Raw genomic sequence first — 27,695 nt, 5'->3', positions numbered from 1 at the left:
ATCTCTGTAGGCTTGTTGTGTCCGTTGTGCCCTCGTCGTGGCCCTACCTCGTTCAGTGCTTGGTTTTCATTGACGGGTCTGGGTCACGCTGAGACAGAATTAACTCTAGCCTAGAGGTTCCTGATGTTCCATCTGCCTTTAATACGTTATTTTGAGCAGAGATGGGCTCCTAAATTAATTGTGTTGGTAATTGATAGTATGTGAGAGGGAGTAATGTCTCGACCAATTAATTTACAAGTTGGGGCAACCAAAGAGGACAGTTGCTGCATTAAAAGCTTATATTGACTTGATTTGTGTGTAACTGCAGCTTAGTCTTTACCCACTCTCAACAAGCGGCATTCAGAGGCCATAAGGGTCAATGTCATTATGATTCAATTGTATAAAGCACCTTTTACAATGTAATTTCTTTGCCGCAATAAATAGCTTGTGGGATGAAAATTGGACAACATTATCCCAGAGAGCATACCGCTTCCATTAGGCTTATCTTCCTTCTGATGAGCACATGTCATGTTTGGTGTGTCCAGTACCAACTCCCAGCTGTCCATATCAGACTTCCAGAACACTGTGGTTTTAGTTGTCTCCAAAGATTTACAGTATTAATCTGTGGTCCGTGTTAATCTGCCTTCTACTTTGACGTGAATGGAAAGAAACCCCCCATGTCATGAACAGCAATTGAAGCTCTTTCGCTCCAGACAGTGACTTAATCCAGGATCATTAGGACTGTCGTTCTCTTTCATAGGGATGGGAGTAATTAATATAAGACAAATGCTACAAATATAGGCCTAGCTAAATCATGTGAAGTTTTTTAAAATCAGTCTAGAAGTTGTTTAGAAGTTAACTACACTTGCAGTTTGTTAATTGATCAGTATTGACTTCGAGCCAAAAAATGTTTTTCATACAGTAAGAACCGACACCATCGACTGGATGCCTGATGCAGAAAGTCAATAATGAAGATAGCGTCTGTTTTGCGGCCTACTGTGGCCTCAGAATTGGGAGTGACCCCTTTCTCAACACTGGCAAACCAGCTAGTAACACAAACACCATCCACTCGCATGATTGCGGAAAACGTGAAACAGTTTAGAGACCTGTAGAGATCAAATACTTATGGGGTAGATTACATCCTTTGATTACTGTTGGTAGCACAATTCTTGGAACAATTTAATTTCCTTTTTGATATGTTGCTAGTCTATCAGCATGTCCAATACCTGCTCTGAATTATGTTTAATTTAAAAAAGATGTGAACTTTATAGGTTCCTAATCTGCGGCAAAGCACTGGAGATGACGATGGCCGTCATAACCTCTCCTTTAGACTTGTCCCAGATCTGTTTTCTCTATTTAGCCAACTACTATGGTTGTTGTCAAACATGACAACATATTTGGCAACATGTCAAGACAATGACCATAGGAGTTGGCAAGACTGCACAAAGCGATCTGCCACCAGGCTACCTCTAGACATCACTGAGGAGAATTGTTATTGTGATGATCGTAAGTAATGACTGTTATTTACTGTCCTGTTGGTAGAATAAATGGTCTCCCAATACCCATTCAGATAAGGGCCGTGATTGTATTATTTGTTGTGTAGAAACAGCAGCGCTCTCTTGAAATGCTTTTGGGAAGTTGTGTATCATAGACTCTTTTACCTTTTTAACTGAAAAGCTCCGGAACAGATAATCCAAGTTGGAGAGGGTCGTGACATCACATTGCGTTATTCTAGCGGTTGCTAGGAGATTCCTTTTTGTCCATCACAGAGTCCGCTATCTTAGCTTACCTGACCGTTGACGGGCTGACTGTAGCTCGTCGCTAATGCTGCATACATTATTGCATGCACCACCAGCACTGAGAGGAGACAGTAAGAGTTTAAGCCCTTGATTAACTGACTGGTAATTCCTTGGCTTCGGCTTAATTAGGGGCAGTAATGTGTTACAGTAATAACTTTTTGCTCTAACGAATAATATAACGGATTACTGTTCCAATTTGATTAATAATATTACACTTACTGATCAAAGATGGGCTGATGTTACTTCCTTTTTATTATTCCTTTCCTATTGCTGTTATTGATCCAAATATTTGTGGTGATTATTAGTCCCTCTATTGGCGCAATATTTAAAAAAATCCTCCCCACCTCAGATTCTAACTGTTTTCGTCCTGAGTCTGACATCCTCTCACAATTCTTGTTTACGCATCCACGGACTATGACTAAATGCTTTAGTGAGAGAGATGAAAAATGGCAGAAGTGTCTAAAACATTGAATTTCTTAGCGTGGAAGGACTCCTATTACTCCTATTACTTTAATTTAGGATGAAAAATGACAAGAATATAACCTTTTAATCTAAATTGTGCCCAATCGAGACAACTCTCCACTGCCAGAAACACAAATTCTAGTCTCTTGAAGAACATGCAATAGCAACACTTCAAGACTAAACTTGCGGTGTTGGTGTATAGGCCTACGTAATGTAACGTTGAGTGAGGGCGCGCAACGTTTTAGGGTGTAACACAAAAGTAATATAACGATTAATTTTCCCAGTGAGTAATAAGTAAATTAATGTTGTTGCTGTTGAAAGAAGTAGCGCGTAATGGGTAATATATAACTTTTTTTGAGAGACGACCCTGATTACGTATGTTATGCATCGAAATGTTTGATCAACCTATCTCTCTAGAATGGTAGACTGACATGAAACAACAGATGTATCTGTCTCAGCAGACTGTTTTTTCAAATCAGTTACGGTGCTTGGCTACACCGTTTGGTTGGTATTCTCTTTACAGGTTTAGTCCACTTAATACACTGTGTGGACATATAAACATGCACCCTCACCTACATGTGAAACATTCAACACAATGAGCTGACTGAAAGAGTATTATCTTGCCTACCTATGTTTTTGAATAGTTTCCCTCAACTATGATGATTAAATTAGTTTATTAGTCACATGCACAGGGTCACAGATGTAATCGCAGGGTACAGTGAAGTTGTTATCCTCCGAGCTCCAACAGTGCAGGTCAAAAAAAGAGGTGAATGGTACAACAATATGAATAATATTTACAGCTCTAACAGTAATAAATGCCTGGTGCCTCTGTAGAACAATTTATTCAGCCTGAGGGTAAATAGTCGCCGCCATGCCTTCACCACGCTGTCTGTGTGGTTTAACCATTTAAGTTCATCGGAGATGTTCGATCGGATGATCGGAGATGCCTAGGAACTTGTTTTTGACCGTCGCCATGGTGGTCCTGTTGATGAGGATTGGGGCATCCCCGACTTCGTTCCTCCTGAAGTCCACAATCAGCTCCTTTGTTTTGCTGACGTTGAGGGAGAGGTTGTTTACCTGCAACCACCTCTATAGACTGTCTAGTCATTGTTGGAAATCGGGCCTACTGTGTTGTCAGCAAACTTGGAGTTGGAACTGTGTGAGGGAATGTAGTTGTGGGTATACATGGAGTACAGGAGGGGACTGAGGACGCACCCTTGTGGAGCCCCCGTGTTGAGGATCAGTGGAGTATGTAATGTTGCCTAATTTCACCATCTGGGGCAGCCTGTCAGGAAGTCGAGGACCCAGTAGTATAGGGAGGAGTTCAGTCCCAGGGTTGTGAGCGTTGTGATGAGCTTAGAAGGCACTGGTATTGAAGGTCAAGCTGTAGTCGATGAACAGTATCCACGTATATGCATTCCTGTTGTCCAGGTGGGTGAGGGTACTGCAATAGCGATTGCTTCGTACGTGGATCTGTTAGGGCGGAAGGCAAATTGGAGAGGGTCGAGTGTCAGGGATGGAGGTGGTGATGTGGTCTTTGAGAAGCCTCTCAAAGCACTTAATGATAACGGAAGTGAGTGCTACGGGTCGGCAGTCTTTAGGTTCAGTTACTTTCCTTTTCTTGGGCACAGTGATGTTAGTGGATATCTTGAAGCAGGTGGGGATAACAGCCTGAGCTAATGAGATTGAAAATGTCCGGAGGACGCTGCTAGAGATACTGTCTTGGCCTGCAGCATTGAAAGGGTTAACACACTTAAATGCCTTGCATACATCCTCCGTGTAGATCGTAAGCGCACAGTCCTCGTTGTTGTGTACATGTTTTGTTCCCATCCTCTATAGATGTTAGTGAGCTGTGAGCTTTTGCCACCCAACGTTTTTCTACGGTGTCAACCATCTTCATCCATTTTGCTCACTCCAATAGTTTTTCTGCCCCACAGTCATGTATTTGTAGTGAGGAAGTCAAGTCTGGGGCTATTTTCAAGCCTTGTGCATTCTCTAGCAAAACATTTTTTTGCTGTATATTGATTGCCATTTATCCATGTATTATCAATCCACTCTACATGGATAATTGTACAGTGCATTCAGAAAGTATTCAGACCCATTGACTTCCATATTTTGTTACGTTATTCTAAAATTGATTAAATGTCTATTTTCTCAACTATCTACACACAACCCCATAATGATAAACCGAAAACAGTTTTTAGATGCCTCATTTACATAAGTATTCAGACCCTTTGCTATGAGACACGAAATTGAGCTCAGGTGCATCCTGTTTCCATTGATCATCCTTGATGGTTCTACAAATTGATTGGAGTCCACCTTTGGTACATTCAATTGATTGGATATGATTTGGAAAGGCACACACCTGTCCATATAAGGTCCCACAGTTGACAGTGCATGTCAGAGCAAAAACCAAGCCATGAGGTCGAAGGAATTGTCTGTAGAGCTCTGAGACAGGATTGTGTCGAGGCACAGATCGGGGAAAGTGTACCAAAACATGTCTGCAGCATTGCAGGTCCCCAAGAACACAGTGTCCTCCCTCATTCTTAAATGGAAGAAGTTTGGAACCATCAAGACTCTTCCTTGAGCTGGCCACACGGCCAAACTGAGCAATCGGGGGAGAAGGGCCTTGGTCAGGGAGGTGATCAAGAACCTGATAATCACTCTGACAGAGCTCCTCTGTGGTGATGGGAGAACCTTCCAGAAGGACAACCATCTCTGCAGCAATCCACCAATTAGGCCTTTATGATAGTGGCCTGACAGAAGCCACTCCTCAGGAAAAGGCCTATGACAGCACGCTTGGAGTTTGTCAAAAGCCAACCATGAGAAACAAGATTCTCTGGTCTGATGAAAGCAAGATTGAACTCTTTGATCTGAATGCCAAGCGTCACGTCTGGAGGAAACATGGCACCATCCCAACGGTGAAGCATGGTGGTGGCAACATCATGCTGTGGGGATGTTTTTCAGCGGCAGGGACTAGTCAGGATCGAGGCAAAGATGAATGGATTAAAGTACAGAGATCCTTGATGAAAACCTGCTCCAGAGCGCTCAGGACCTCAGACTAGGGCGGAGGTTCACTTTCCAACAGGACAACAACCCTAAGCACACAGCCAAGACATCGCAGGAGTGTTTTTGGGACAAGTCTCTGAATGTCATTGAGTGACCCAGCCAAAGCCCGGACTTGAACCCAATCGGACATCTCTGGAGAGACCCGAAAATAGCTTTGCAGCAACGCTCCCCATCCAACCTGACAAAGCTTGGCAGGTTGGAGAACTCCAGCCACTTTAATAATGGGAATTGATGTAAAATATCACTAGCCACTTTAAACAATGATACTTAATACACTGCTCAAAAAAAGAAAGGGAACACTAAAATAACACATCCTAGATCTGAATGAATTAAATATTCTTATTAAATACTTTTTTCTTTACATAGTTGAATGTGCTGACAACAAAATCACACAAAAATGATCAATGGAAATCAAATTGATCAACCCATGGAGGTCTGGATTTGGAGTCGCACTCAAAATTAAAGTGGAAAACCACACTACAGGCTGATCCAACTTTGATGTAATGTCCTTAAAACAAGTCAAAATGAGGCTCAGTAGTGTGTGTGGCCTCCACGTGCCTGTATGACCTCCCTACAACGCCTGGGCATGCTCCTGATGAGGTGGCGGATGGTCTCCTGAGGGATCTCCTCCCAGATCTGGACTAAAGCATCCGCCAACTCCTGGACAGTCTGTGGTGCAACGTGGCGTTGGTGGATGGAGCGAGACATGATGTCCCAGATGTGATCAATTGGATTCAGGTCTGGGGAACGGGCGGGCCAGTCCATAGCATCAATGCCTTCCTCTTGCAGGAACTGCTGACACACTCCAGCCACATGAGGTCTAGCATTGTCTTGCATTAGGAGGAACCCAGGGCCAACCGCACCAGCATATGGTCTCACAAGGGGTCTGAGGATCTCATCTCGGTACCTAATGGCAGTCAGGCTACCTCTGGCGAGCACATGGAGGGCTGTGCGCGCCCCCCCCCAAAGAAATGCCACCCCACACCATGACTGACCCACCGCCAAACCGGTCATGCTAGAGGATGTTGCAGGCAGCAGAACGTTCTCCACGGTGTCTCCAGACTCTGTCACGTCTGTCACGTGCTCAGTGTGAACCTGCTTTCATCTGTGAAGAGCACAGGAGGGCGCCAGTGGCGAATTTGCCAATCTTGGTGTTCTCTGGCAAATGCCAAACGTCCTGCACGGTGTTGGGCTGTAAGCACAACCCCCACCTGTGGACATCGGGCCCTCATACCACCCTCATGGAGTCTGTTTCTGATTGTTTGAGCAGAGACATGCACATTTGTGGCCTGCTGGAGGTCATTTTGCAGGGCTCTGGCAGTGCTCCTCCTTGCACAAAGGCGGTGGTAGCGGTCCTGCTGCTGGGTTGTTGCCCTCCTACGGCCTCCTCCACGTCTCCCTGATGTACTGGCCTGTCTCCTGGTAGCGCATCCATGCTCTGGACACTATGCTGACAGACAAAGCAAACCACCTTGCCACAGCTCGCATTGATGTGCCATCCTGGATGAGCTGCACTACCTGAGCCACTTGTGTGGGTTGTAGACTCCGTTTCATGCTACCACTAGAGTGAAAGCACCGCTAGCATTCAAAAGTGACCAAAACATCAGCCAGGAAGCATAGGAACTGAGAAGTGGTCTGTGGTCCCCACCTGCAGAACCACTCCTTTATTGGGGGTGTCTTGCTAATTGCCTATAATTTCCACCTGTTGTCTATTCCATTTGCACAACAGCATGTGAAATTTATTGTCAATCAGTGTTGCTTCCTAAGTGGACAGTTTGATTTCACAGAAGTGTGATTGACTTGGAGTTACATTGTGTTGTTTAAGTGTTCCCTTTATTTTTTTGAGCAGTGTATAATGTTAACATACCCTACATTATTTATCTCATATGTATACGTATATACTGTACTCTATCATCTACTGCATCTTTATGTAATACATGTATCACTAGCCACTAAACTATGCCGCTTTGTTTACATACTCATCTCATATGTGTGTATATACTGTACTCGATACCATCTACTGCATCTTGCCTATGCCGCTCTGTACCATCACTCATTCATATATCTTTATGTACATATTCTTTATCCCTTTACACTTGTGTGTGTATAAGGTAGTAGTTTTGGAATTGTTAGCTAGATTACTCATTGGTTATTACTGCATTGTCGGAACTAGAAGCACAATCATTTCGCTACACATACACACACACACACACACCATGTGTATGTGACAAATAACATTTGATTTGAAGAATGAGAGAAACTCCCGAAATACAGGTGTGCCAAGCTTGTAGCGTCTTACCCAAGACGACTCTAGACTGTAATCGCTGTCAAAGGTGCTTCAACAAAGTACTTAAGGGTCTGAATACTTATGTAAATGTTTCAGATTTTTTATAAAATTGCTAAAAAATTGAATTGTCCGTAGATTGATTAAAAATATATATTTATAATCAATTTTAGAATAAAGCTATAATTTAACAAAATGTGTACAAATTCAAGGGGTCTGAATACTTTCTAAATGCAGTGTAAATGTATTTAAACTACAGACTAATCTGTTGAACGCAATTGGATATTTTGGACTGTACTAATTTGCAGCGTCTGTTAATCTCACTGTCATGATTGAACATCAGGCTTTGCATTGACCAATATTACTGATCTGCCTCAAAGGTTAACCTCACTGGTCGGCCTTATAAGCTCACCTAACTGATCAGCCTCAGGTTATCGATTGCAGTCACATGCTTGCCATCCTCATCTGATACCTACAATGGGCATTTGTTGTATATATTGTCCAACATCCACTTACTCTGCTCTACCCTGCCCCTCCAGAAATACAGGCACCACGATGAGGAAACATCCCCCCAGGTGCAGAGCTCCCCCCAGCTCACTGACGAGGTCCCTAGCCCCGAGCTGGTCCAGGTGGCCGAGAAGAACCTTTCCCAGATTGAGAATGTCCACGGCTACGTGGCCCACGCGCACATCTCACCCATGAAGGTAGGATGGACACCTTCACACGGCGGACACACACACACACACTTTCCCACACTTGTTTATTTATTTTGCATTCCTATTCATTCACAAACAATTTCACATACATTAAATGCATTTTCATACAAAAGGAGGATGGGAGAGAATTTTATAATTCAGTACGTTCCCCATATTGCCCTCATTCGCTTCATTGTTAAACTGTGTACAAAAATCACAATCACACATGGTGCCTTGCAAAAGTATTTAGTCCCTTGGATTTCATCACATTTTGTGTTACGAAGTGGAATTAAAATGTATTTAATTGTCATTTTTTTGTCAACAATCTACACAACTGTCAGTGGAAGAAAAATGCAAATATTTTTTAAAGATTAAGACTAATTAAATAACTAAAATAGTAATTGCATGAGTATAGCTCTCTGAGTCAGTACATGTTAGAACACCTTTTGACATCGATTACAGCTGTGAGTCTTCTTGGGTACGTCTAATGGCACAACACTTCACTACCTGTGTAACGAGGGAGAGCTCGGTTTGTTTGGGAAGTATATTGAAAAACTTAAGTTACTTTGATCCTGTGATGCGATTGGCATCAGTTGCTGGAACCGCTACTATCTGTACAGTGGTTCCTCTTTTAAAAGTTGCGAGTTTACATCTTGGGACTTAAGAGGTACCCCTTGTCATTGCTTCACTGCTCCAGACCACCACTAGGGGGAGTTAGAGCACTCATTATGCATTTGGGTCCCAAGGTTTTAATGACCAATCAGTGGTTCCAATGATGAATTTGTTGCGAGCCACCTCTCCCTGGTGACTTTCTTCAGCTAAGATGGCTGATAAAACATTACGGGGAGGTAAATGTAAGTAGTTATAACATAACGAGTCATGCAAAAAAAATTGAGAGGAATATGTCAGACAAACATTAGTGCATATTTTTTGGTCATAAATTTAATTTACAGAAACCGCTATTTTGCTTGTTTTTTCCCCCTGTCATATCCAATACCAGGCGTATCAAACTCCATTCTGTGAATGATGCTGTATCTGCATGTATATATTACAATTATACACTTCAACAGTGTTTACCACTCCTTCTCCTGGGAAATCAATTATTACACATTGTAACTATACAATAGACTAGAAACATGATTTAGTAATTCATATTTACAGAATAAAAAAAGTATATCCTGCAAGCACGCCCACAAGTGTGCTGATTGACACGTGGAAGGGAGCGAGGTATGAGATGGGAGTAACAATCCAGACTATTTGCCCTGAGACCTGCATAATAATTTAATGAAACAAGCAGGGAGCAGGTTTCGCATTATTAGTTTTTCACAAGCGTAGCAGGATGGGCTACTAGCAAAACAATAGACTATTCAACCTTTAGTAAAGAACTAATAGCCGAGCTAGGTGTGAAACCCCCCTCCGCAACTTGCAACAAATCATTTGTATCCATCTTTCCACATGTATCTACCTACACACGGTTAATGTTCTGAAAAAAATAATATAAGTTTACATACACCTTAGCCAAATACATTTAAACTCAGTTTTTCACAATTCCTGACATTCAATCCTAGTAAAAATTCCCTGTCTTAGGTCAGTTAGGATCACCACTATATTTTAAGAATGTGAAATGTCAGAATAATAGTAGAGAGAATTATTTATTTCAGCTTTTTTTCTTTAATCACATTCCCAGTGGATCATAAGTTTACATACACTCAATTAGTATTTGGTAGCATTGCCTTTAAATTGTTTAACTTGGGTCAAATGTTTTGGGTAGCCTTCCACAAGCTTCCCACAATAAGTTGGGGGAATTTTGGTCCATTCCTCCTGTCAGAGCTGATGTAACTGAGTCAGGTTTGTAGGCCTCCTTGCTCGCACATGCTTTTTCAGTTCTGCCCACAATTTTTCTACAGGATTGAGGTCAGGGCTCTGTGATGGCCACTCCAAGACTTTGTTGTCCTTAAGCCATTTTGCCACAACTTTGGAAGTGTGCTTGGGGTCATTGTCCATTTGGAAGACCCATTTGCGACCAAGCATTAACTTCCTGACTGATGTTTTGAGATGTTGCTTCAATATATCCACATAATATTTGTTCTTCATGAAGCTATCTAGTTTGTGAAGTTCACCAGTCCCTCTTGCAGCAAAGCAAGAGCACCCCCACAACATGATGCTGCCATCCCTGTGCTTTACGTTTGGGATGGTGGTGTTCGGCTTGCAAGCCGCCCCCCTTTTCCTCCAAACACAACGATGGTCTTTATTGCCAAACAGTTCTATTTTTGTTTCATCAGACCAGAGGACATTTCTCCAAAAAGTAAAATAGTTGTCCCCATGTGCAGTTGCAAACCGTAGTCTTGCTTTTTTAATCTCGGTTTTGGAGCATTGGCTTCTTCCTTTGCTGAGTGGCCTTTCAGGTTATGTCAATATAGGACTCGTTTTACAGTGGATATATACTTTTGTACCGGTTTCCTCCGGCATCTTCACAAGGTCCTTTGCTGCTGTTCTGGGATTGATTTGCACTTTTCGCACCAAAGTACGTTCATCTCTAGGAGACAGAACGCTTCTCCTTCCTGAGCGGTATGACGGCTGCGTGGTCCCATGGTGTTTATACTTGCATACAGATGAATGTGGTACATTCTCAGGCGTTTGGAAATTGCTCCCAAGGATGAACCAGACTTGTGGAGTTCTTTTGATTTTCCCATGATGTCAAGCAAAGAGTTTGAAGAGAGGCCTTGTCATACATCCACCGGTACACCTCCAATTGACTCAATGATGTCAATTAGCCTATCAGAAGATTCTAAATCCATGACATAATTTTCTGGAATTTTCTAAGTTTAACGGCACAGTCAATTTAGTGTATGTACACTTCTGACCCACTGGAATTGTGATACTGTGAAATAATCTGTCTGTTAACAATTGCTGGAAAAATTACTTGCCATGCACAAAGTAGATGTTCTAACCGACTTGCCAAAACTATAGTTTGTTAACAAGAAATTTGTGTTGTGATTGAAAAACAATTTTTTATGTATGTAAACTTCTGACTTCAACTGTATATCTATGGTTCAAATTCAGGATGTATCACATCCGACCGTGATTGGGAGTGCCATAGGGCGGCGCACAATTGGCCCAGCGGGTTTGGCCGGGTTAGGCCTTCATTAGCCGGGGTAGGCTGGTACTGGAAATATTGCCAGCTTGTAATGCAAGTGTTGCACATCAGCAGATGGCGATAACCTACACCAGTCGAGCAATTCATTTCAACAATAATCTTCATTTGAATTTGACTTTACAAACAACGAGGGCTTAATTGGAGTCTAGTTCTTCTGAGCCTAGACCTATATAAAATAACTGTATATATATATATAAACTGCTCAAAAAAATAAAGGGAACACTAAAATAACACATTCTAGATCTGAATGAATGAAATATTCTTATTAAATACTTTTTTCTTTACATAGTTGAATGTGCTGACAACAAAATCACACAAATTATCAATGGAAATCAAATTGATCAACCCATGGAGGTCTAGATTTGGAGTCACACTCAAAATTAAAGTGGAAAACCACACTACAGGCTGATCCAACTTTGATGTAATGTCCTTAAAACAAGTCAAAATGAGGCTGTGTGTGTGGCCTCCACTTGCCTGTATGACCTCCCTACAACGCCTGGGCATGCTCCTGATGAGGTGGCGGATGGTCTCCTGAGGGATCTCCTCCTAGACCTGGACTAAAGCATCCGCCAACTCCTGGACAGTCTGTGGTGCAACGTGGCGTTGGTGGATGGAGCGAGACATGATGTCCCAGATGTGCTCAATTGGATTAAGGTCTGGGGAACGGGCGGGCCAGTCCATAGCATCAATGCCTTCCTCTTGCAGGAACTGCTGACACACTCCAGCCATATGAGGTCTAGCATTGTCTTGCATTAGGAGGAACTCAGGGCCAACCGCACCAGCATATGGTCTCACAAGGGGTCTGAGGATCTCATCTCGGTACCTAATGGCAGTCAGGCTACCTCTGACGAACACATGGAGGCCCCCCAAAGAAATGCCACCCCACACCATGACTGACCCACCGCCAAATCGGTCACACTGGATGATGTTGCAGGCAGCAGAACGTTCTCCACGGCGTCTCGAGACTCTGTCACGTCTGTCACATGTGCTCAGTGTGAACCTGCTTTCATCTGTGAAGAGCTCAGGGCGCCAGTGGGGAATTTGCCAATCTTGGTGTTCTCTGGCAAATGCCAAACGTCCTGCACGGTGTTTGGTTGTAAGCACAACCCCCACCTGTGGACGTCGGGCCCTCATACTACCCTCATGGAGTCTGTTTCTGACCGTTTGAGCAGACACATGCATATTTGTGGCCTGCTGGAGGTCATATTGCAGGGCTCTGGCAGTGCTCCTCCTGCTTCTCCTTGCACAAAGGCGGAGGTAGTGGTCCTGCTGCTGGGTTGTTGCCCTCCTACGGCCTCCTCCTCGTCTCCTGATGTACTGGCCTGTCTCCTGGTAGCGCCTCCATGCTTTGGACACTATGCTGACAGACAAAGCAAACCTTCTTGCCACAGCTCGCATTGATGTGCCATCCTGGATGAGCTGCACTACCTGAGCCACTTGTGTGGGTTGTAGACTCCGTCTCATGCTACCACTAGAGTGAAAGCACCGCCAGCATTCAAAAGTGACCAAAACATCAGCCAGGAAGCATAGGAACTGAGAAGTGGTCTGTAGTCCCCACCGGCAGAACCACACCTTTATTGGGGGTGTCTTGCTAATTGCCTATAATTTCCACCTGTTGTCTATTCCATTTGCACAACAGCATGTGAAATGTATTGTCAGTTTGATAGATTGACAGTTTGATTTTACAGAAGTGTGATTGACTTGGAGTTACATTGTGTTGTTTAAGTGTTCCCTTTATTTTTTTGAGCAGCCGCCATCATTGCTTTGCATAAAAAGGGCTTCACAGGCAAGGATATTGCTGCCAGTAAGATTGCACCTAAATCATCACACACACACACACACACACACACACGTGTGTATATATACACACACGGGACACGATAAGACGAGGACAAAGGACTTCTGACTGCTATGCCATCTTGGTATTTGATGTTCAGAATCAGAATGTACAGAAATGCGGATGTTTTTATAAACTACATTTTAGTCGCACTTCCACTCCGCTCCACGACCACAGGTAAAACCTTGCTGAGATGATCAATTTACAGTTGTGGCCAAAAGTTTCTGCCTCAGTTTGTATGATGGCAATTTGCATATATTCCAGAATGTTATGAAGAGTAATCAGATGCATTGCAATTAATTGCCATGCAAATGAACTGAATCCCAAAAAACATTTCCACTGTATTTCAGCCCTGCCACAAAAGGACCAGCTGACATGTCAGTGATTCTCTCGTTAACACAGGTGTGAGTGTTGACGAGGACAAGGCTGGAGATCATTCTGTCATGCTGATTAAGCTTCAAAAGGAGGGTGGTGCTTGGAATCATTGTTCTTCCTCTGTCAACCATGGTTACCTACAAGGAAACACTTGCCGCCATCATTGCTTTGCACAAAAAGGGCTTCACAGGCAAGGATATTGCTGCCAGTAAGATTGCACCTAAATCAACCATTTATCGGATCTTCAAGGAGAGCGGTTCAATTGTTGTGAAGTAAGCTTCAAGGCACCCAAGAAAGTCCAGCAAGCGCCAGGACCGTCTCCTAAAGTTGATTCAGCTGCGGGATCGGGACACCACCAGTACAGAGCTTGCTCAGGAATGGCAGCAGGCAGGTGTGAGTACATCTGCACGCACAGTGAGGCGAAAACCTTTGGTAGATGGCCTGGTGTCAAGAAGGGCAGCAAAGAAGCCACTTGTCTCCAGGAAAAACATCAGCGACAGACTGATATTCTGCAAAAGGTACCAGGATTGGACTGCTGGGGATTGGGGTAAAGTAATTTTCTTTGAATCCCCTTTCCGATTGTTTGGGGCATCTGGAAAAAGCTTGTCCGGAGAAGACAAGGTGAGCGCTACCATCAGTCCTGTGTCATGCCAACAGTGTAAAGCATCCTGAGACCATGTGTGGGGTTGCTTCTCAGCCAATCGAGTGGGCTCACTCACAATTTTAAGAACACAGCCTTGAATAAAGAATGGTACCAACACATCCTCCGAGAGCGACTTCTCCCAACCATCCAGGAACAGTTTAGTGATGAACAATGCCTTTTCCAGCATGATGGAGCACCTTGCCATAAGGCAAAAGTGATAACTAAGTGGCTTGGGGAACAAAACATCAATATTTTTTGTCCATGGCCATGAAAGATCCCCAGACCGTAATCCCATTGAGAGCTTGTGGTCAATCCTCAAGAAGGCTGGTGGACAAACAAAATCCCACACATTCTGACAAACTCCAAGCATTGATTATGAAAGAATGGGCTGCCATCAGTCAGGATGTGGCCCAGAAGTTAATTGACAGCATGCCAGAGCGGATTGCAGAGGTTTTGAGAAAGACGGGTCAACACTTGACTCTTTGCATCAACTTCATGTAATTGTCAATAAAAGCCTTTGACACTTATGAAATTCTTGTAATTATACTTCAGTATTCCATAGTAACATTTGACATCTACATGTAGAGATGAAAAAAAATATTTTTAGATATACTGTAGGCCTACCAAAGTTGTTGTAGGGCTTTTATTTTACTACATATTGGTCTACCTACTCTGCTGGCGTCTTGACCCAGTATATGCCGTCATTTGCAACGCAAACCCGGGCGGCAGTGTGTTTAGGGTTATTGTCTGCCTGGGCCTGCAGGACGCAAAGTTCTTTGTTTGTCAGATTAATCATTGGGTCAAAACTACAGAACAGTACAAAACAAGCGAAAGAACACACGTGGTTAATGTTCTGATATTTATTTTTATATATATAATTTCTTACCGAGCCTTTCCGTAAGTCCACGCAAGTTTCATCAACTGTCTTCTTACTGTAATTAGAATGATGTTGATGTCGTGCCGAGATGCCAGTTGATTACAGATTGCCTTAGCTGATCGTTCGTTATCTTCATTCATCAGGGAGTCGATGGCTTGAATAGTCTCTATTGAAATGAAATACAATGTGAAAATGTGCAGCATACATTAAAGACGAGCAGTCGATTTATTTAAGCATTTTTTGTATTATTAGGCCTACATTAAAGTATCGTAGCCTACTGTACCTGTTCATCTTCCTGGTCTTTCGAGTTCGGCGTAAAACAGGCATCTGAGGATAGTGTTTGCGAATAGCACTGTCCGCGACACAAATCCCCAAGTCTACCAGTTTAAAAAAAAATGTCTACAGTAGATTTTCCGTTCCTCCTGAAAGCACTAATCTGCTCACTTAAATGAACAGAGATCCTGGTCACGGTGCTACAGTATAATCAAAGTGAGGACAATCTGCTGTATACTTATAGCCTATTGTAACCTGAAAGTCACGCCTTTCCTCCCCCCCCCCAAAACACCACCCTTGACACAGTTACCATTCAAAAACGAGCTGTTAAATAAATAAAAAAAATCACATTACGACCAAAGAGAACAGACGAAATGGACGTTTTCATCAAGCCAGCTTCTTTCTATGGTGCTACCCGTTCCAGGATTAGGACTGTAACCACCAGAGGACTTGAAAATGAGCTGGAGCTGAGAGATCACCAAAACTAAAGGTGTTTTGGTTTCAGAGCATTTGATATTAAAAAAGAAAAGGTGTGTATATAGCCTATCAATGTGTAGGCACTGTATACTGTATAATGAATTTATACTGTATAATAAAATTGATAATTTTGTACTAAAAACCTGACTGTTTTTGCAGAACTGGTTACCAACGTAATTAGAAGAGTACAAATAATTGTTTTGTATATGGTCTGACATACTACTGATGTCAGCCAATCAGCATTCAGGGCTCGAACCATCCACCTTATAATTACAAATAATTTGGATGCTGCAAATTAACTACAAGAACCCCAAACAGATATGTTTGACTAAAAGTCATTTTAAACCTAGCTTACATTTGTATACGATCACGTCTCTTTTATGCGTGGGAATACTTGGGAACAGATTTTCAAAATTCAAATTACTACGAGCTCATTTCCACAATGGAAAAATAAATACAAAACACGCATGCCAAATTTGTCATGCGTGTCACCAGTTGGGGAACCCTGCCGTATGTGATGTAAACAGAGGTATCTACTTTCTTGGGGACCTGAGTATTGACTGGTTTTCATCAAGCTGTCTGCTCAAGAGAAAGCTTTTCACTGTAACCAGTACCTGTAATCGGATTCAGATTATTAATCAACCTACCAGGGTGTTTACAAACACTACAAGAAGATGATCATCCACATGATCACAATATAGTGGCTTTATCCAGGAAAGCCGAAGTTCCACAAGCTGGGTCTAAAATAGTATATAAGAGCTACACAAAAGATTTGGCTGTGATTGATGTGGATTATGTTACAAATATTTGTTGGTTTGTGATTAATAAGCAGCGCTTTATGAATTTATGAAATTGATTCTTCCAATTACTGATAAACATGCACCTGTTAACTGATTGTCTTTGGTCTGCAGCATTTTGAGTAGAACCTTGTTACTTTGAGTAACGTTCAACAAAACTGCCTGAATGTTATCAGGCTGAGCGCGCCTGTTTGTAGATAACTCGTCAGATTTATCTAGTTTGGTGTGGACATCATCGTATTTAGTTTTGGCTATATCGAGTTATTCCTGTAGCATATGATTTTGTTCCTGTAGAAGACGATTTTGTTGAAGATTTTGTGCTTGTTCATCGTCACACGTTTTTGAAATTACATTTAATAGTTCAGTTTTCAACCGCAGTTCCATAGCTAGCAGAATTTTGCCCTTTTCTGCAGTTGTCATTGGTTTCCCGGTTCTCTCCACCTGTCCCTTTATGTCTACTGTTACCTGCTCGTGCTTCAGCTGTGAACTGCGGTATTAGACTGATGCCCATTTCGGATGGCAAGACATCAGGGCTAGATTGGAGAGAACCTTTACGAAGCCTGCGCCCGATGGTTGATTTTGGAGAGCGTTGTTTGGTCTGTGATGGGACGTTTTTTTTCTTCACACATATCTCGGCTATTAGGCTGTTCTTTAGTAAAGGTTGAATAGTCTATTGTTCAGCTATTAGCCCCCCTCCCCAACTTGCAACAAATGGTTGTTACTCCCATCACGTTCCTCGCACTTTTCCACGCGTCATTCTCCGCCTGAGTGGCTTGCTTTTGGGTCTGCTGGCAGGATATGGCAGCACCTTCGGTTGTGCATCAAGAATTCTGCGTAGCAGGTTTGTATGAAGGTCTGCTTATTCACAGGCAAATTGTTATATGCTATGGAGGTACATTTGTGTCTTGTTGAGAGCAAAAGTTTTATTTTCAATCAAAAAATTGTTCTGAAAGCAAAAACGAGGCTAACAAATATTTTGTAATAGAGCGCAAAACTTTATCCATTTTATTCCCAAAATATTTCGAGAACAAAAAATGTATTTGAAAACAAAACTCCAATTTAATTTCGTTATCAACCACCCTCCATTTTAGCAATTTTTTGAGTGTCAGTTTGGCTACCACCAAAACTGTTCAGCCTTTCTTTCCGACACAAAGGAAGTCATAGCGGACACCTACGAAGGACTATGTGATGATGGCATCTCAGGTAAGCAGTACTGGGCGTTCTTCCGTCCAATGCATGCAAACGTTGAATGATAGATCATGCAATTATTATTCTCAAGCTAACCAAAAACATTTAGCTTCGAACGCCTATTCTCGCCTTTTTCAGGTGAATTAATCTAACTTTCTTTCATTGCAACTCGTAAGCAGGCCATGTCCTATTTGTTTCATAGTTGATATGTAATTATATTTTATGACTGTAACGGTTAGCTTTTTTTAACAGAAGGATGAAAGAACACTGTCTGTCAAATAATACTATTCTGATATGTCAGATGAAGAGTTAGACCAGAAAGTCAGGGCCATGAAGGCCAGGATGCCTCATGGGGGCTTTAAAAACGGTCAAAGGAAGTCTCCAAGCAATGGGCTATCGTGTACAATGGCGAAGAGTTACGGAGTCTTTGCAGCGTGTAGATGGTGCAGGTATCATTGCCAGAATGATCCAGCTTCATTGCATTGCGTGGCAAAAATACTCTGTTCCTGCTCCCCTGTCTCTCGTCCACACTGATACAAATCATACATGTATAAGGTACTAAGATGTATAATGTCTCCATCAAATCTAAGAAGTTATTTATTAATTATTCGTAGACAAATGTTCAATGATGTATGAAATTGGAGTTCTTGATCAACTGGTAATACATAAATAATGAAGCAGATTAATAGGTTAAACATTTCACTTTTAATTCCAATGCTTTTTTTCAAGATACAACATTGTCATCTTGGGCAGTATTGATTACATTTTCAAGGAAGGTAAGTATATTATTTTGTATGCATATTGCATATTTCCCATCACATAATGAACAACCACAATACCAGTCTGGTGTTAAGCTTTCCGTGCTGTATTGACGTATCCTGAAAATGACATCTGCTGCTTTAGATTGAACGGTCATATCTCAGTTATTGTTTTCATATCTACAAAAAAATAACTTTTCTTTACTTTCAGAGTGAGAGCTGATCAAGGGGTTGAAAATGTAGATATTGCCAGATGTATGTTCACTGTCCGAGAAACAGGCTGGCAAAACTGTCCATAACCAGAGGTAATTAAACTGTTCTGTGTTATTTTTCTCTCTTCCCCTCTGCCTGCCTTGATGTACATGGAATCTGTCTCACATGCATTCATTGTAATATAATATTACAATTATAATATTTATAAAACATGTATTATGTATTTATTACACCTGGATAATGAACTTTCAATAAAGCGTTTCACATTCTCCACTGGTTGAAATGAAGTATCTCATTGATATACTACACCTATCCTTTGTCCTCAGATTAATGCAGATGAAGGGTTAGATATGCATAGGAAGTGTAGTGTACTGTTTTGTTTCTGTATATATGAATTACAAGTCAGTCTTTACTTAAATCATGATTCTAGTCTATTACATAGTTACCATGTGTAATCATTGATGGAGCAGGAGTGGTAAACACTGAAGTGTATAATTGTAATGCACACATGCAGACAAAGCATCATTCAAATAATGGAGTTTGATACACCTAGTATTGGATATGACTGAAAAAGAACATCTCAGATTCATACCTGAACCGCACCTTAGTAGTATATATTCAATGTGGGGATCTCATGTGTGGTAATAACTACAGTACATTTTTATAGGACTTGCATCCTTGACACAAAGTTATTTTATTCTACTCAATCCATTGGCTTCATTAATGCCATTCATACTTGAAGTCGATACAACAACTATGATAGCTGAGGTTCATAGGTTCTGAACTAATATTCATACCAAACATTTTAGGGTCCATACACAAGATCAGCAACATACTGTTTATTTTTTATTTTTTTATATAATTAAAAAAAGCATTCAGGCACCCAAGCTAACTTGCTAGCTACTTCCAGACACAAATGGGAGAACAGCCCACTGAACATTACTTACCCAACCAGAGCTGGTTAGGCTGTTATGTTATCCAGCGCATTGGTGACTGTCATTGTCTGTTTGTAAATTCGGAGTGTTTCGGCTCTTGGAGTATTCAAGCGCTCACTGGACTCTCTGGCTGAGGAGTTAGGGTAGATCCGAGCGTTCTGACCTCACAATGCCAGTCAAGCACCCAAGCTAACTGGCTAACATTGGCTAGCTTACTAGCTACTTTCAGACACATAATGAGAGAACACCCCACTCTGACCATTTTACTCGCCCTAGCAGAGCTGGTTAGGCTGTTTTCATGTTATCCAGAGCATTGGTGACTAACTGTGCTGCTGGCAACAATTTAATAATGCTTATTTGCTGACATTTACTGACACCGGCCATATTCAACGGTGGTTGAGCGTTCGTAAATTCATCAGTTATTCTGCGCTCTGGCACACTCAGATGTGTTTTTTGTTTTGAAATGTAGCTAGCTAGCTACGTAAACAATGAACCATAATCCCAACTCCATGAATCTGCAGGTAGCTAAGAAACTAGGTTCAATGTTAGCTAGCTAACATTAGGCTATAATTAGTCAAGCAAACGGATCTGATATACAAATAAGATCATACACGTAACTTTAGCTAGCGAGCCAGCCCGCTGACGTTAGCTAGCAAACACTACAATTTAACTTGACATTAGGCTTATTCAGTTTTGCTACATGGGGCAATAAAAAAAAAAGCCGCGTTTGAGAGGATTACCTAGACATAATGACCAGTCCAACCCACTCATTATCTCAACCAATCATGGCTAGCGGGAATGTTGCTGTATTTTTCTGTAGCTAAATCAACTAGGTTCTTAATTTTAACAGTTGTATTTACAGATGGCATACATGTTTGTTATTAAGGCACATGAAAGTTCACATGTTCGAGAAGGCATTTCTGCCCAAAAACAAATTTTGATAGAAAGCCAGCATCCCGGAGTCGCCTCTTCACTGTTTACGTTGAGACTGGTGTTTTGTGGGTACTATTTAATGAAGCTGCCAGTTGAGGACTTGAGGCGTCTGTTTCTCACTCTAATGTACTTGTCCTCTTGCTCAGTTGTGCACCGGGGCCTCCCACTCTTTCTATTCTGGTTAGAGACAGTTTGCTCTGTTCTGTGAAGGGACACAGCGTTGTACGAGATCTTCAGTTTCTTGGCAATTTCTCGCATGGAATAGCCTTAATTTCTCAGAACAAGAATAGACTGACGAGTTTCAGAAGGTAGATTTTGAGCCTGTAATCGAACCCACAAATGCTGATGCTCCAGATACTCAACTAGTCTAAAGGTCAGTTTTATTGCTTCTTTAATCAGGACAACCGTTTTCAGCTGTGCTAACATAATTGCACAATGTTTTTCTAATGATCAATTATCCTTTTAAAATGATAATCTTGGATTAGCTAACACAACATGCCATTGGAGAACACGAGTGGTGGTTGCTGATAATGGGCCTCTGTTCGCCTATGTAGATATTATATAAAATATTTGCCATTTACAGCTACAGTAGTCATTTACAGCATTAACAATGTCTATACTGTATTTCTGATCAATTTGATGTTATTTTAATGGACTCTTTGATTTTCTTTCGAAAACAAGGAAATTCCTGAGTAACCCCAAACTTTTGAATTGTTTGTGAAAAGCATTCCAAGTGAAGCTGGTTGAGAGAATGCCAAGGGTGTGCAAAGCTGTCAAGGCAAAGGGTGGCTACTTTGAAGAATATAAAGTATGTTTTGATTTGTTTAACGCATGTTTGGTTACTACATGATTCCATATGTGTTTTTTCATAGTTTTGATCTCTTCACTATTGTTTTACAATGTAGAATGGTAAAAATTAATTAAAACTCTTGAATGATATGTGTGTGTCTAGATATATACACTCACACCCACACACTGGCCTCTGACATTGCTTCTCCTAATATTTATATATTTCTTAATTCTGTTATTTTACTTTTGGATTGTTGTGTATTGCTAGATATTACTGCACTGTTAGAGCTAGGAACACAGGCTTTTCGCTACACCTGCAATAACATCTGCTAAATATGTGTATGCGACCAGTCAAATTTGATTTTCAAATGTTGCCATAGATTTCAAGCAGATTTAAGTCAAAACTGCAGCTTGGCCACTCAGGAACTCCATTGTAGATTTGGCCTTTTGTTGTAGGTTATTGTCCTGCTAACAGGTGAATTCCTTTTCCAGTTTCTGGTGTAAAGCAGACTGTTTATTTTATCCTGAAAAAATCCCCAGTATTTGCCAATGTCAAGCATACCAATACCATGATGCAGCCACCACCATACTTGAAAATAAGGAAGCAGTTACTCAGTGATGTGTTCGATTTGTTAAAGCTGCAATATGTAACTTTTGGGTGATATAAATGTAAGTTATTGATCTGTAATTATCATTGAAAGCAATTCTAAGAATCGGTAGATCTTTTCTATGTGCACCATTTCTCTGCTACCCCTTAAGTTTTGTTTTTGCATCTTTTAATTTAGTTTTTTACACCAGTTCAAACAATGCAATATTTTTGCTTGTTGAAAAGATATTTCACAGCAGTTTAGATGGTACAATGATTCTCTACACTGGATTGTTTTGTCACATAAACTGAAATTAGGCTAACTGTTAGAATTTTAGCAAACCAGAAATGGTTGAGGGATTTCTGCATATTGCACCTTTAAGCCAATTTTTACTTCTGAATTTAGGGTAGCCTAATCAAAAGGGTCTGAATACTTATTTAACAACTATTTAGTTATGAATTCTTAATCTTTTTACTTTGACAGAGTATTTTGTGTGGATTGTTGACAAACCTATTTGAATCCCCTTTTGTAACAATAAAATGTGAAGAAATCCATAAATACTTTGTCAAGGCACATGTATTAATACATACTTGTCTTCGCTCATGTTCACATGTGAGATTCCCCTGCAGTGCATTAACCAGACAGACATCGTCCAACTTCCTAAAACTCAATTTTAAGTTGCAACATATTCAAAATATGTTCAAACTATGACTATCAGCCTTTGCATCCATAGGGCCATTCATGAATTTGAGTTAAATTTCCGCAGACCAATCCCACAGCTTTATACCAAACCAAGTTGATGGGGTTGCCGCTGGGCAGAAACACCCTCACAATTATGGCTTTAAAAACTACATTCTAAACTTATTCTGTTTAGTCTTGATATTTATTGGCAAAAATAAATAGGTGACCGACCAGCTCAATTCGGTCTTGTGTAGCAACATTTGAAATTGTGTTTTTTTTTTTACATTGGGTGAAAGTAGAGACTCTGAGCTAGAAAATGGAATATCATACAATACAGTTGAGGAACAATGGGAAAGTAATACTGCTTTGAATGTTGCTAAACTTGTAAGCCCACTTTTGAGAACCTACTGGAGAGCTCTTCTTTGTCTACACCCATTCAGCATCACACCCTCTCAGGCCTTAGCCCCACCCATCTCTTTAAGGATTCATATGAGGCCATGTACTAAACAACCAAAGATTTCAAGACTAAATGCTGGTTTATACTACATCTATCAACAATTGTCGCAGTGACATGAACATTCTATTGTCGTCCGACATCAAACTTGTCATTAAGTTTAAACACACAAACTACAGGCTGCATGACATCAGCAGCCTGGTTGTCCAAAATAGCATCATTTATGTATTTTAGAACTTGGACGAGGATTTGGACACTGTCTCGTTGGCCTAACGTTATTTCCTAATTTGACTTTGGTGCAGGTCATGTTCTTCAAATTACTCTGGTCTCTGGTCAACACACACTATATCAAATCTGAGTTTATTTGTCACATGCACAGGATACAGAAGGTTCAGTGAAATGGTTACCTGCATAGTGGAGTCTTTTGTTTAGACATGTAGCTAGCTAAACAATTAACCATAATCCCAGCTCATAACGTTACTGCCCTGCATGAATCTGCAGGTAGCTAACAACCAGGTTCAATGTTATCTAGCTAACATTAGGCTATAACTAGCAATGCAAATGGCTCTGAGATACGATAATATTACTACACAGATCATACATGTAACGTTAGCTAGCCAGCCAACTAGCTAACACTACGCTTTAACTTTAAATGAAAATTAATTTCTGACAAAATTATAAACGTATGAAATCTGAAATTGTAGCTAGCTAGACTATTTTACCTGTATATATGGATGGACGCTTCTCCCCTCTGTCATGGATACCATGGTTCCTTTAGTTTGAAGATGTAATCTGGAGCAGGTGTTTTATACAACAGCCTTCTGTGTGTTCTCTTTTCGACTCCCTTTTCATATTTGCAATCAAACGGCAGAATTTTGTTCAACTCTTTAGCTATCATTCTCTAATTCCACCGGGCATTCCACTGATTTCAAAACTCGGAGGGAGAGAAACACTTCTGCAGTTCTTCTACGTGATATCTTTCAAAAAAGCAGCATTAAAAAGGCTTGCCGACACATACTGACCAGCTCATCTTATAGACAGAAGTGTGCTACATGGCAGACCAATCCGAACTCATCTCTCGGCATGTCCAGCCCACCCATTATCTCAGCCAATCATGGCTAGCGGGAATATTCCTGTCCTTTTTCCGTGGTTAAAACAACTAGGCTCGTAACTTAACAATTGTATTCGTATTTACAGATGGCATGGAAGTTTGTTATTAAGACACATGAAAGTTCACATGTTCCAGAAGGCATTTCTGCCCAAAAAATGCATTTTGAATAAAAACAAAGTTTACATTCAAATGCCTCCTGTGAAGCGTGACATATGCCTAGTTTCCTGAAACGAGTCACATGTTATTTCCAAATTGAGCAAAATTACAAGAAAAACTATACAAAAGTGTTCAAGTTAATTGTCGATTCGTTTTATAGTTTGTACATCGTCACATATTTGGGTATGTGTCTTCTGCTCCTATCTTATGCATTGACATTGAAAAACGTTAACTGAAGCATCAAGCTAGAGTTTCTGCATCGTTTGCCCAATTCCAGCCATATAGCAATTGCTGTAGCATCTATTGACACTATTTATTGCCATGTCCTTTTTTTGTAGCTCAAGATTTGCCCTCGCCTAGCATCAGTTGCTATGACCTGAAGGTTCTTCATCTGCTCTGTGTGTGTTTTAGCGTAGTCTCTTTGTAATGTTTATCACCATAATTTGGAGCTGACTTAGACCTGGAGGTGCAATTGCTGCTTGCTGGCATCCTAGGCCTGTAAGCCTATAACAATGGTACTATATAATGTTTGGACTCAGTTTAACTTAACATCCATGGTAGCATAATTTACTATTGTATGCCCCTGTTCCCCCTAGGCACTTACAGCAGATTTCTTTATTTAACCTTTTAACTTGGCAAGTCAGTCAAGAACAAATTCTTATTTACAATGACGGCCTACACTGGGCCAATTGTGCGCCGCCCTATGGAACTCCCAATCACGGCCTGTTGTGATACAGCCTGGAATCAAATCAGGTAGTCTGTAGTGACGCCTCAAGCACTGAGATGCAGTGTCTTATACCTCTGCGCCACTCAAAAGCCCAAGGATAGGTATAAGCCAGTATTTCAAAAAAACAACTTAATCTGTAAGGAGGACGCGTGCAACTCCTACCATATTGCTTATACCTATATCATTCTTTCAAATCTACACGAAGTGCATGGATAAGGCAAGGGGTTGTTTCTGGACTGGACCATAGTCACTTTACCTGCTAGTTGATGACTCTTTGCTGCCATCCAGAGATCAAATCAAGCCATTACGTTGTTTCCACCATATTGTCATCTATTGAATTGTTTGCACATTTCTGCCTCCAGTTTAACGCATTGATCGCTGTTAAATGGTCCTGTTTCTAGCTCATAAGGTTTACAGTCTGTCTTTGAGATCATACAGATGAACTGTTGATCATGCATCTTATCATACATTGTATTGTCCATTCCTGTTGGCTGAGCCAGTGGTGGCGACAGTGAAGTAATTTTGTCATAAACATACACACCCTGGTCAGAAATTGTTATGGCAGGTGTCATGCCATGTTTTAATGACCCATTGTGAGAAAAAAACTTGCCCATTCGTTTAAAGAAACCTTTGTTATGAGTCTGCTCAGATAACACTCTTGGGTGTTTATTCAATGTGCTGTTACGATGCTCAATGTTTTGTCTAGCATTGTCAAAGGAGTTAAAAAGTGACTTGATGTTCTGTCTAGAGTTCAACAGCTTTATGCCATTTCTTGTAACCTCTACATTGTCTAAGGTTAATAACGGTACAATCAATAATTGTTCTGGAGAGCTTATGGGTTAGCCAGTATTTATTATTGCCTTGTTCTGACTGAGTTAATTAAGTAGACTAATTGCTTAAAGTTAAATCGGTGTTGTTTTTGAATTTTTTGCAAATTTATAAAACAATTAAAAACGTATCACATTTACATAAGTATTCAGACTCTTTACTCAGTACTTTGTTGAAGCACCTTTGGCAGCAATTTCAGCCTCAAGTCTTCTTGGGTATGACGCTACAAGCTTGGCACACCTGTATTTGGGGAGTTTCTCCCATTCTTCTCTGCAGATCCTCTCAAGCTCATGTCCGGGCTCTGGCTGGCCCACTCAATGACATTCAGAAACCTGTCCCGAAGCCACTCCTGCATTCTTGGCTGTCTGCTTAGGGTCGTTGTCCTGTTGGAAGGTGGACCTTCGCCGCAGTCTGAAGGTCCACCTTCAAGGACCTCTGTACTTTAAACTGTTCATCTTTGCATCAATCCTGACTAGTCTCCCAGTCCCTGCTGCTGAAAAACATCCCCACAGCATGCTTCACCGTAAGGATGGTATTGCTCAGGTGATGAGTGGTGCATGTTTCCCCCAGACATGCTTGGATTTCAGGCCAACAAGTTACATTTTGGTTTCATCAAACCACAAAATCTTGTTTCTCGTGGTCTGAGAGTCTATTAGGTGCTTTTGGCAAACTTCCAAGTGGGCTGTGATGTGGCTTCTGTGTCTGGCCACTCTACTAGAGATGGTTGTCCTTCTGGAAGTTTCTCCCATCTCTGGAGCTCTTGGTCACCTCCCTGACAATCCCTTCTCCCCCAATTCCTCAGTTTGGCCGGGCAGCCAGCTCTAGGAAAAGTGTTGGTGGTTCCACATTTCTTCCATTTAATAATCATTGAGGCCGCTGTGTTCTTTAGGATGCTTCCCCAGATCTGTGGCTCGACACATTCCTGTTTCGGAGCTCTACGGACAATTCCTTCGAAATCAAATCCAAGTTTTTGTCACGTGCGCTGAATACAACAGGTGTAGACCTTAAAGTGAAATGCTTACTTACAGGCTCTAACCAATAGTGCAAAAAAGGTGTTAGGTGAACAATAGGTAAGTAAAGAAATAAAACAACAGTAAAAAGACAGGCTATATACAGTAGCGAGGCTACATACAGACACCGGTTGGTCAGGCTGATTGAGGTAGTATGTACATGTAGATATGGTTAAAGTGACTATGCTTATTTAATGTACAGAGAGTAGCAGTAGCGTAAAAGAGGGGTTGGCGGATGGCGGGACACACTGCAGAAAGCCCGGTTAGACAATGTGCGGGAGCACAGGTTGATCGGCCCAATTGAGGTAGTATGTACATGAATGTATAGTTAAAGTGACTATGCATATATGATAAACAGAGAGTAGCAGCAGTGTAAAAAGAGGAGTTGGGGGGCACACAATGCAAATAGTCCGGGTAGCCATTTGATTACCTGTTCAAGAGTCTTATGGCATAGGGGTAAAAACTCCTAGACTTGGCACTCCGGTACCGCTTGCCATGCGGTAGTATAGAGAACAGTCTGTGGCTGGGGTCTTTGACAATTTTTAGGGCCTTCCTCTGACACCGCCTGATGTAGAGGTCCTGGATGGCAGGCAGCTTAGCC

The 27,695-nt window shown here is 41.4% G+C and overlaps 1 protein-coding gene across 42 annotated transcripts in view; it reads left to right on the top strand.

Annotated features, from left to right (window-relative positions):
• The window catches only part of dlg1b (discs large MAGUK scaffold protein 1b), a 261,565-nt gene that overhangs the window by 67,381 nt on the left and 166,489 nt on the right, over positions 1-27,695 (top strand). For all 42 annotated transcript variants that reach the window (XM_090181831.1, XM_090181824.1, XM_090181829.1 and 39 more), the window contains one exon: positions 8,133-8,297. In XM_090181831.1, coding sequence (XP_090037957.1) covers positions 8,133-8,297 — 165 coding nt within the window. The remainder of the gene's footprint in view (positions 1-8,132; positions 8,298-27,695) is intronic.

Source organism: Oncorhynchus mykiss, chromosome 8 (assembly GCF_057628025.1).
Source record: "Oncorhynchus mykiss isolate SJ-2025 chromosome 8, ASM5762802v1, whole genome shotgun sequence".
Taxonomy (NCBI): domain Eukaryota; kingdom Metazoa; phylum Chordata; class Actinopteri; order Salmoniformes; family Salmonidae; genus Oncorhynchus; species Oncorhynchus mykiss.
This window is presented reverse-complemented; position numbering and strand designations above follow the sequence as displayed.